At 44.1% G+C, this 12,077-nt stretch overlaps 1 protein-coding gene across 4 annotated transcripts; it reads left to right on the forward strand.

Moving 5' to 3' along the window:
• Positions 1-2,958: 2,958 nt before the first annotated feature.
• On the forward strand, positions 2,959-10,073 carry LOC120380944 (olfactory receptor 1020-like). 4 transcript variants are annotated; one of them, XM_039498882.1, is made up of 3 exons: positions 5,828-5,992; positions 6,796-7,062; positions 8,214-10,073. In XM_039498882.1, the coding sequence occupies exon 3, from the start codon at positions 8,251-8,253 to the stop codon at positions 9,217-9,219; it is 969 nt and encodes a 322-aa protein (XP_039354816.1). In that variant the 5' UTR covers positions 5,828-5,992; positions 6,796-7,062; positions 8,214-8,250; the 3' UTR covers positions 9,220-10,073. The 4 variants fall into 4 exon arrangements, with proteins under 4 accessions (XP_039354819.1, XP_039354816.1, XP_039354818.1 ...); XM_039498884.1 differs by having other exon boundaries at positions 6,881-7,062; XM_039498885.1 differs by lacking the exons at positions 5,828-5,992; positions 6,796-7,062 and adding an exon at positions 2,959-3,078.
• Positions 10,074-12,077: the final 2,004 nt, after the last annotated feature.

The raw sequence follows: 12,077 nt of genomic DNA on the forward strand, positions 1-12,077 counted from the left end.
TTCTTTTACCTTTCTTTTCTTTTAATTAAAAGCCTTCTTTTTAAGAACCCGATTGATTTTTTTCCCCTGTTTTTTAGATCCAAGGGAATTGGATCTGGACTTACCAGGGACTGGTGGGGGGAAAAAGGGAGGGGGAAGGAGTAATTCTTCCTTGTTTTTGAGATCCAAGGGAATTCGATCTGGACTCACTAGGGAATTGATGGAGGAGTCTCTCAAGGCTACCCAGGGAAAGGAAGGTTTTTTGGGGGAAGAGAGTTTTCCAGGTAACTCAGAAATCTGGATGGTGGCAGCGAGACCAAATCTAAACTGGTAGTTAAGCTTAAAGTTGTTCATGAAGGTCCCCACATCTGTACCCTAAAGTTCAGAGTGGGGGTGAGACCTATGACACACACCTGTGCACTTTACTGATACAAAATAATGCAGATATGTCCCACTTTGTCACATATGATTTACTTAACCACAAGGTATTGGGGGTAAATTCAGGGTAAATTGGGAAGTGTTATGGCTCCTCGCATACAGGAGTCAGATTAGATGATGCCAGTAGACCCTTCTGCTTTAATTCAACCAGCAATTAATTCAAGGAAGCCCTGTGGCGTGCAACATACACTCCTGTTTGGCCTTTAGATCTATGTATCCATGAATAAAGGAAGCTGGGGGCAGAATAGTGATAAATTAACTGTCTGGCTGATTTTGTGGTGGGCAAATATGGAAAATCTATTCCAAAATCTTGTCTAACATCTGGGATAATAGCCAAGTCATGGCTCTGGGAAAGCTTATGAATCATGCTTTCCTTGTGAGGTTTGATCTTTTCTAGAATCAAATGGATGGAAATTTAGTGTACAGCAAACTCTCTAATGTTCCTTACATTTTCATGTATCACTAGTTATATCTCATGGAAAATGGATGAAGGAGGAAGGTGTAAAGCACTTGGAGAACTGAGAAGGGGAAAATAAAAACTATATCACAGAATTCATCCTTCTGGGATTTGGGAATCTCCCTGAACTGCAGCCCCTTCCCTTCCTGCTGTTTCTAGTGATCTACATAGTAACCATGCCTGGGAAACTTCTCATTGTTGCACCAGTTGTGACTGATCAGCATCTTCACCCTCCCCCCACGCATATTCTTCTTCCTGGGGAACTTGTCCTACTTGGAGACCTGCTACACCTCCACCATCGTGCCCAGGGTGCTGCCCAGTCCCATGACTGGGGACAGAACCATTCTGTTGGCAGGTGCATCACTCATTTTTATTCTTTTGTTTCCTTGTAGGAGATGAATGTTATTTCCTATCACTTACATCCTATGACCAGTATTTAGCAATATGCAAAACACTACATTACACAGCTCTTAAAAATGGCAGAATTTGCCTCAAAATAGCACCTGCGTCCTGCATGAGTGGATTTCTAGCAACAACCATAATAACATGTTTAAGGTCACAGTCACATTTCTGTGGTGCCAAGGAAATTGACCATTTCCTTTGTGATTCACCCCAGTGATTAAACTTTCCTGCAGGTCAGCCTGATAAAACTGGTGACCTTTATACTCTTTCCCATATATAGCCTGCCCCCATTTCTTTTAATCTTGGCATCCTATGTTGCTATCATCGCCACCATCTGGACAATCCCTTCCACCAATGGCTGGAGAAAGGTATTTTCCACCTGGTTCTCACACCTCGTTGTGGTGACAATCTACTATGGGATCCTAATAATTGTCTATGTGTCTGACACACTTAGAGAGCTCAACAAAGTGTTATCTCTCTTCTACACAGTAATGACTCCCATGGCCAATCCCCCTATATACAGCCTGAGAAACAAATAGGTCAAGGAGGCCCTGAGAAAGTTCATCAGTAAATGTCTAGCGTTCACAGGGACTCCGACAGAGTGACTGATATGGGAATGAATCAATCCGGCACACCTTTAAGGCAATTAGCATCTAGGTTGTCCCTAGTTCATGCTAGGAGTTTTCTTGGGGAATACTGTGTTTTGAGAGGGCAGCATTTATAGTTGATTAAAGTTGATACTTCCTAATGCCCCAACTGAAATAATAACTCTTATGTGCTCTGCATTCCATACAGTGGAATTAAAGATTTTCAGTTACATGTTTCATCTACTTCTTTACTCTGAATGTATTGGGGAAAGTCTATATTTTACATAGTTCTGTCCTGCAATGCCTGTGGAATGCCAGCTATCATGCCTCTCCCTTTGGTATCTAAGATCCAGGTTTGTAGAAGTATTTATGTACCTAATGGGATTTTCAAAGCATCTAGATGCCTAACTCCCATTGACTTCAGCATATAAAACAACAGGAATGAGAACAGCAACCAGCTAATGGAGTCACTCTTTTAACTCAATTTTAGAAGAATGCTCTGTTGTTCCGAAACGTCAAAGCTGTACGCTGACTTCAGTGGCAGTTAGGTTCATGCCTTACTCGGATGTTTTGGAAAATCTTGCTTGTGCCTTTCTGCATCTTTCAGTGCCTGCATCCCAGACCCACAAAAGGGCCTAGGTCCCTAAAGCACACAGCTCAGTCCCAGACTTAGATACTAATATAATCCACGAAAGCACTGCTCACCTGCCACATAACTCGGTAAGTGCCTAAACTCACTAGGCACCCACATTTTAAAAGTCCCCATAGCTCGTGTGTTATTATGGGATTGTATGTAACTTGTCTAGAAGACATGACTAATGTCACCTTGGGCAATCTTATGAGCTTCAAAGGACATTGTGATGGGGACGGGGACTGGCCCCAGAGGCCTCCTGCTGGAGACCTCAAGGCCCTGCTACACCCATCTCAGGAAAAGAGTATTAGAGGAGTCCTCCAAGTTGCACAGAGAGTCTGTATGTGATGCGGGCAATCAGGGAAGGCTGCATGGTATAGCCAATCAGAGGGTTGCAGGCTGGTGTGAAAGGAGCTACAGCGAGGAAAAGAGACAGTTGCAGCTTGGAGCCTGAGGAGAGAAGATGGCCTTCTTATCAGGTTGAAGGGCTACAGCACCATGGGCAGATCAGTGCTGAAAGGGACTGGGACAGCGAGAACGAGCTTGTGCCTGGCTCCTGGGCCTGAACATAGGAGAACGCTGAGGTATGGATGAAGCTTTGGTGAAGGCTGGAGCCACAGGAAAGTGGTCCAGGGAACTGAAAGCAATTTCATTAAAGACATGTGGTGGTACATGGCTGCTATTCTTAGGGGGTGTTGGCTTGACAGGGTGGATTAGCTCATTCTAGGCTCTGGGTGCCATCCTGCCTCGGTTTCCCCTTCCTCACCGAGTGCGAGGTAGATTTGGGAGCTTTCTGAAACACTGATGCTCTGTTCTAGAATGTCGAAGAAGCACGCTGAGCTGCTTCAGTTATAATGATACAGAAAGGATTAATGAATAGAGCTGGTCAAAAAAATCCACTAAACCTGTTTTGTGATGGAAAGCTGGGTTTTGACTAAATGAAAATTTTCATGGAAACTGTCTGGTTTTGACATTTTCTCAAGAAATCTGAAAAACAAAATATTTTCAATTTTATGGGGGGGGGGGGAGAGAGGGGAGGATTTCTCCCTCAACTAGCTCTAGCATTTGTTCCCTACAATCATTGATGGAGCTGTTTAAGCACTTTGGTTTTAGCCCACAACATACACCATATAAACATACACAGAATGTATAATTGCATGGAAAAGAGCTTGTTTCTGCATCAAAATGCTTTGTAGAGGGGCCTGTCCAGTTCTCATCACAAATATTTGGAAGGTACCTGTCAAAATGCCATATAACTACCACACCCGCATGTATGTAGCGAGTTCAGTCAACTACACTGTTGGGCCTGTTTCTCATTTACACTCAGGTCACTTGAAACTGTTCTGGAGGTGTTAAGGGGCATTACAATAGGAGAAGATTCTGTTAATGATATAAAGGGGCCTCACTGTAAATGTGAATCAGGATTCTTATGCATTGGCCTCACTTCTCAGGTTCTCATATCGGTATTTTGCATTATTCAAGATGAAAATGTGTGTCTGTTGGTCTGTTGCTGCTATTCATATCACCTAATAACCAAAAAAAAAATACACTGCATCGTCCAACGAATATGCCACATCTGCTGAGGTCAGGATTCCTGGGTTCAATTCCTGCCTCTTAAACTGATCTCTTGTGTGGTGTTGGGCAAATCCCTTCTCCTTCCAGTGTCTCAGTTTCCCCACCTTTACATGCCTGTGAGAAGTGCTTTGAAAATTCTGGACTGAAACTGTATTGCTCAGAACAAGTATGTAAGTGACGATGTGTATTTCTATGTGACGGACCTATAAAATGGTTGTGGCACAGAACTTCACAATGTCTAACTTTTAGATGCCTACAAAATACCTGGAACAACAATTGGCTCCATAAAAGCTGAATTATCCACCCAGGCTACCTATGCAGCGTATGGGGCGAGAATAGAATTCGCACTACTAGCATGCTGGGCTGGGAGCTGCCTCAGTTGGCCAAATGACCTAAGTCCAGTGGAGAGCTGGAGCCGGTTCGCACCGGTTCGCGCGATCCGGTTGTTAAATTTAGAAACCCTTTTAGAACCGGTTGTTCCAGGACAATGGATTATAAAAGGGCCGCCCAGCACCTTGCCCCAGCTCACCGCTACCTAAGTCTCACCCTTTCAGAAAATTCAGTGCCTAAGGCTATGTCTACACTACAGTCTATGTTGGCATAACATATGTTGCTCAGGGGGTGTGAATATTCCATAGCTTCTGCTGTTCATGGAGGTGGGTTTTTTATGCCAATGTGAGAGCTCTCTGCCCTCGGCATAGAGGGTCTTCACCAGAGGTGCTGCAGGGCACAGCTGTATCAGTACAGCTGCAGCACTGTACGTATAGACATACCATATGTCGGGGCTGCAGGGAGGCACCTCTCTCTGCTTATGAGAATGAGTTGGGCATCAGCCTAACTCCACACAAAATGGCTGGGGAAGGGATTGAGCACAAGGAGACCCGCGGTTAGGGTACTCCTCTGTAATGTAATAGACCTAGGTTCATTTTCTGCCTCTGCAAAGCTAGGCAAAAGGATTGGAACAGGGATCTGCCATTTCTCAAGAGAGCACCCCAAGCAGAAGACCTAGAGTGGTTCTCACTTCTTTCTCTTTATATGGAGATATACCTATCTCATAAAGCTGGAAGGGATCTTGAAAGGTCATTGAATCCAGTCCCCCCCAACCACTTTTCCTACACCACTCATATCATATCCCCTCTTAGTAATAATCTCTTTTCTAAAATGAACAACTCCAATCTTTAGTTTTTCCTTCAATGGAAGCCAATCCATACCTTTGATCATCTCCGTGGCCCTTCTCTGAACCTTTCTTATTTCCATTTTATCCTTTATGAGATAGGCCAGTCAGAACTGTACGCAATATTCATAAAATAACAGGGTTGGAAGGGACCTCAGGTTGTCATCTAGTTCAACCCCCTGCTCAAATCAGGACCAATCTCTGGACAGATTTTTACCCAGGTTTCCTAACTAGACCCCTGAAGGATTGAATTTATAACCCTGGGTTTAGCAGGTCAATGCTCAAACCACTGAGCTATGCCTCCCTCCCTTAGTCAAGGTGTCTCTTGGCACATACACACACAGGGCAAGACAATAAAAGGAGCTACCCTGGAGATTTCAATGAGGATTGCAGTGGCCTTGATGTTAACACTGTTTTAACAAGCAACACAGGATTAAATTCTTCCATGATGACAAGATTAAAAAGTATCATTATCAGCAGCCTCAAGGGAGATCCAAACAGCAGCCAGAGCCAGAATGAGGCTGTTGTCTCCTATAAATCATGTACAAATCCACAGCAGCTGGCACTAAGGTTCTGTGTAATAAACACAGCAGAGTGCATCCAGCAGGAAAGCATGAGCAGTGTCTTTGCAGAGAGAGTGAGAGTGCATGAGACGCTGACGGGCGCAGAGCAATGGTGAAATCCAGGTCCTAATCCCCAGACCCAGTCACCACTGATGGAGATGTCCCATTTCATGCTGGAGATTAAAGGTAAATATGAAAATTCCTGGGTGAAATCCTGAGGATTTTAGGCAGAAAAGGCTGCACCATAAGGAAGAAGAGCAGCCTGAAATCTCTCTCTGGTAAACAATATGCTTGTGCATTTACCGCTCTGTATTATTCCTTATTCTCCACTTGATATGTCTAATACTGCTGAACCCAGACACTACAGAGAGTGGCTGTGAGTAACACGGAACAGAATTTTCCTACAGTTTCCTGGCAACATACTCACACACATGAGCTGCGTTACAAGGTGCAGCTGAGGGTGGAATGTGTCCCAGGGTCTGTTGGAGAGTCACTAAGGGCATAAGAGTGAGAGGGATCTGTGGAGTCTGCTCAGGGAGTTCCCTTTGCGCATGGGGCAGAGTCTTCTTCTCATCTATGCTGTTGGTCAGTGTCACTGTGTAGTCTCAGGCAGTAGCATGATGACATCGCATTCATGTCCCTCTCTGGGGAAGCTCGTGAGTGTGACCCTCACCACCATCACAGCAAGTTTAGGGGTCAGAGTGGGCAAGGAACTCAACATGAGCTCCCTATGTGATGCTGGTACATAAAGGGTTAATGGGATCCTGTGCTGTATAAACTGAGAAGTGGTGAGTAGAAGTAGGAAGGTGATGTAACCCATCTTAGGCATTTGAGACCAAACTCTATACAGTCTTTTACTGTGTCCCCATTTTAAAAAGGACATTGAAAAACTGGAGAGGGTGCAGGAAAATGTCATAATAATATGGGGTGGGGATGGAGAAAATGACTTATAATGAGAGTGAAGGAACTGAAACATTATTACTTATCAGAAAGAAGATTGAGGGGGACTTGCTTACAGATGATGACCACTTTCATGGGAAGAAAATACCAGGGCTGAAGGGCTCTTTAATCCAGCAGAAAAAGTTAAAACAAGAACCAGAAAAAATCATTTGAGGAATAAGGCACAGATTATGAATGGGGAAGGTGGCTCACCACTGGAACAAAGTGCTGAGGAAAGTTGTGGATTTTCAACCTCCTGACGTCTTCAAAATTAAGACCGGCAGCCATTCTGGAGGATTTGCTCTCATACTCCATGGGTATGACTTTCTGTTCTTGAACCATTGTCCACTACCCCGAGCCCACTCCTTTCAAGTGACAAGCCTGTGCTTTCACTTTCCTTGGGTGAGATCCTGAGGTCCAACCATTCTTCTAAACCCCAGGTTACCACCTCTTTAGTTCCAGTTGTGTTACCGCAGCAGGTCTAACTCTAGTCTGGCCCTGCTATAGATTTTCCTCCCTGAGCGTGGGACTGAATGAGTTTGGACAAACACAGGATCAGCTTCTTCAGAACAAAGTAGTAGTTATTTGCTAAAGGTAACACAGCATTGAGGAAAATGAGTTGAAACAACAAAGACTTCTAGATGCCTCTTTTCCTACATAAACTATATTCCTCTGTCCATAGCTCAGGCTATTCCAGATCCCATTTCTGAGTCTGAAGGAGTTTTCATCCCCGTACACTCTCTCTGTGCTGTACATTGAATCATTTGCTTAGCCAGTGTCTTTTGATCTCCCTCTTCCCAGCCTTAGGAAAACAACTGCACAACTTTGCTGGCAAATGACTCAATTATTGTATATAAATGTTTCCTCAGAAACTCCTTATCTAGGTTATTGTTTTGCCTTTCTTGTCCAGTTCCCTGAATAACCCATTTTAATCTTAACCACATAGCAAGGAGTCCATCCTAAAATTAACACACAGAACTATGCAGAGCATTGATACAAAATAATGCAGATATTTCAAGCTTGTTACGTATGCTTAACTCAATGCAGAGGTAACTGGAGAAGTGTCATGGCTCATCATATCCAGGACCTACATGATCACAGTATTCTCTCCTGGCTATATTTCTAAAATGTATGCTTTAGTTAAAAAAGGAATTAATTCTTGGAAATGTTAAGGCCTAAAATACACTCTCCCAGTGACCTTTCCATCTATGCACATATGAAAGAAAGAAGTTTGGGGCAGAAGAGTGATAAATAACCAGTGTATTTGGCAAGTGGGGAATCTCTATTCCAAAATCTTGTGAAAAGTCTGGGGGGTGGGGCGGGAAGCAGTGTCTGGTTCTGTGAAAGCTTATAAATTATGCTCTTCTTACTCACATTGAACTTTTCTATAATCAAATGCCTGGGAATTTACTGTGTTTGATTGCACAGTAAACTTTTTCAATGCTCAGAACTTTTTATCTGTCACTAGATAAATCTCGTGGAAAACAGAGGAAGAGGCAATCTACATGTATGTCATGGAGAAAGCAGAAGGGGAAAATGAAACATATATCACACGATTCATCCTCCTGGGATTTGGGAATCACGCTGAACTGCAGCCCCTTCTCTTTCTGCTGTTTCTAGTGATCTACCTTGTGACCATGGCTGGGAACATCCTCATCATGGCACTAGTTGTGACTGATCGGCACCTTCACACCCCCATGTACTTCTTTCTGGGGAACTTGTCCTGCTTGGAGACCAGCTTCACCTCAACCATCCTGCCCAGGATGTTGGCCAGTCTCCTGACTGGGGACAGAAACATTTCTGTTACTGGCTGTATCACTCAATTTTATTTCCTTGGTCTTTATGTGGGAGTTGAATGTTATCTCTTGGCACTTATGTCCTATGACCGGTACCTAGCAATATGCAAACCACTACACTACACAGGTCTTATGAATGTCAGAATCTGCCTGCAGTTAGCAGCTGTGTCCTGGCTGAGTGGATTTATGATAATAACCATAGTTACATATTTAATGTCACAGTTACATTTCTGTGGCCCTAATGAAATTAACCATTTCCTTTGTGATTTCACCCCAGTGATTAAACTCTCCTGCAGTGACACCAGCCTGATCACACTGGTGACATTTATGTTCTCTTCCATATACACGCTGCCCCTGTTTCTATTAACCCTGGCATCCTACATTTGTATCATCTCCACCATTCTGAAAATCCCATCCACGACCGGGAGGAGAAAGGCATTTTCCACTTGCTCTTCTCACCTCACTGTGGTGACAATCTACTATGGGACCCTAATCATTGTCTATATGTTACCAGACACTGACACACTTAGAGACCTCAACAAAGTGTTCTCTCTCTTCTACACAGTCCTAACTCCCCTGGTCAATCCCCTCATCTACAGCCTGAGAAACAAAGAGGTCAAGGCAGCCCTGAGAAAAGCCATCAGCAAATATATGGAGCTTATAGAAATTGAGAAGTAGTAATTGATAAGGCAATGAATGAATCTGGAAGAGCTAGAAAGGGAGTTAGCATTAAGCTGTCCCTAGCTCATGACAATGGGAGCTTTCTTGGGGAACATGACGACATGCTAATTTGTGGGATGTCTGCATTCCAATTTTGTAAGAGTTGATGCTTGCTTCTCCCCTAGTTGGAATCTTAACTTTTCTTATCTCTGCATTCATGTGGAATTCAAGGTTTTACTTTAATTATTTTGTTTGCATCTTTGCTCTGAGTTTGGAAAAGTCTAGTTTTTACATTGCAGTGTTCCTGAATACCTACTGGTGGATTTGGATTATTAAAGTATTTAGTCTCTCACGTTGGTATCAGGTGTCCTATACAATTTTAGATTTGGGTAGATTGCACTGGTCTTCATAATTTTTGTTTGTTGTATATGTTGTCAAGAAATGATTAGTGGTGTGTAAGATTCTAAATGCATTTCTGGATATTGAAATAGAAGAATTAATTGATATGAATGATTTCTGGTGAGACATCTTTTTACCCTAAAAACACTTTACTGTCAGTGAAAAAATAATAAATATGTGTGGAGAAACTGCTAATTAATTCTGCATTTCAATATTGAATTTGGAACAAGCACTTAAATGACTAAAGTTCCCAAGTTCCAATGATTTTCAAAATTATTTGAATTTGTAAGGGACAGAGTATGAAAGGTTCTAAAGATGTAGATAAGTGTCAGTGTTTCTATACAAATTTATATGTGGGAATATTTTATTTGTCTTAACTTTTCTTTGTTATGTATGTGATCATGCCACATATAGAAGATGTGTAAGATCAATAATGGATTACTGGATGTTGAAATAAAATTAATTCACATGAATGATTTTTGGTGAGACATCTCTTTATCCTAAATATCATTAATTGTCAGGTTTAAAAAAAATTATAAATATGGGTGGCAAAACTGCTAATTAATTCTGCATTTGAAAAGTGCCAGGACATTTCAAGAGCACTAAAATGACTGAGGTTCCTCAGTCCCAATAGCTTTCAAAAATATTTGGATTTGTAAGGGACCAATTTTAAAACATTCTAAACATGCAGGTGTACATGTATGTACGTGTCTAGATGTATATCTAAATGTGCCCAGGCCTTAGAATCCTGGCCCACATCCACAACGGGCATTACGAAAAGGAAGATTCCCTGGAGGTTTGGGTGGGGATTGCAATGGCCTTGATGTTTATGTTTCAATAAACAAAATAGGATTTAATACCCTCCATGAAGGCTATCGACTAATGATCATTATCAGCAGTATCAAAGGGGAGACCAATAACAGCCAGGATGAGTTGCTGTTCCCTATAGCCCATGTAAGAATCCAGAGCAGGCAGCACTAAGGTTGGTTGTGATATATCCAAGCATGTGCATCAAGCAAGAAAGCAAGAGCAGTGCAGCCCAGCAGCAAACTATAGGTTTCTTTGCAGAGTGAATGGGATTGTCTGAGACACTGAGGAGAGAAGAGCAATGGTGGAATACGGATCCCGATTCCAACCCCTAGCCACCATCAATGGCCAATCCTGGGTCACATACTAGGGAGTTTAGAAGGGGAGTGGGAAGGGAGTGGGAGTCCCTCGCCAGCCCTAACCCCTTTCCTGTGGTCCCCCCCTAAAACCTGTAAACCGAACCACATTCCAAAACTCCTTACTGTAAACCACCCTTCCATTAACTAGGAGACAATGCAGGCAAAAGCCCAGCAGCAGAGTGTGGGCTATCCAGTTTATTGCACTGAGTGTAGCATGTATGATTACCTGCCCTGTGGGCGGGTGGTTTATGTGTGCAGTCGGTGCAAGGAGCTCCTGGCCCTCAGACACCATGTACGGACATTGGAGGACAGGGTGGCGGAACTGGAGGAGCTAAGAGAGGCAGAGAGGTATGTCGATGAGGCTTTCCGGGACACTATAGAATTGTCCCACCTCCGCTCAGACAGCCCCTGTGCTGTTGAGGAGGAAGAACGGCCCAGGGAAGCAGAGCAGTCAATGGGAGCAGAGGGAAACCTTCCCGTAGTTGGGACCCTCCTTCCAGATGGTGCTGGGGTCGCCTCTCGCACTGAGGTTGCCTCTCCAGGGGAGGGAACTCTAGTTTCTAGGAAAAGGCAGGTGTTAGTAATGGGAGATTCAATTATTAGAAACGTAGATAGCTGGGTCTGTGATGACCGGGAGAACTGTATGGTGACTTGCATGCCTGGTGCGAAGGTTGCGGATCTCTCGAGGCATCTAGACAGACAGGGACGGCTCTAGGAATCCCGCCACCCCAAGCAGGGCGGCCTGCCGTGGGGCGCGCTCTGACGGTGCCGGTCCCGCGGCTCTGGGGGACCTCTGGCAGACGTGACTCCGGTGGACCTCCCGCAGGCATGACTGCGGAAGGTCCACCAGAGCCGGCTGCCGCCCTGCCGGCAAAATGCCGCCCCAAGCACATGTTTGGCACGCTGGGGTCTGGAGCCGGCCCTGTAGACAGACTTATGTGCAGTGCTGGGGAGGTGCCGGTGGTTGTGGTACATGTAGGTACCAATGACATAGGGAAGGGTAGGAGAGATGTCCTGGAAGCCAAATTTAGGTTGCAAGGAAAGAGACTGAAATCCAGGACCTCTATGGTGGCATTCTCAGAAATGCTCCCAGTTCCATGGGCAGGGCCAGGTAGGCAGGCAGAGCTTCAGAGTCTCAATGCGTGGAGTCAAGTATCAGAGGGGTAGCCGTGTTAGTTTGGTTCTGTAGAAGCAGCAAAGAATCCTGTGGCACCTTATAGACTAACAGACGTTTTGCAGCATGAGCTTTCGTGGGTGAATACCCACTTCTTCGGATGCAAGCAGTGGACAAGCAGTCCACTGCTTGCATCC

The sequence above is a fragment of the Mauremys reevesii genome, linkage group 13 (genome assembly GCF_016161935.1).
Source record: "Mauremys reevesii isolate NIE-2019 linkage group 13, ASM1616193v1, whole genome shotgun sequence".
NCBI classification, from domain to species: Eukaryota; Metazoa; Chordata; order Testudines; family Geoemydidae; genus Mauremys; species Mauremys reevesii.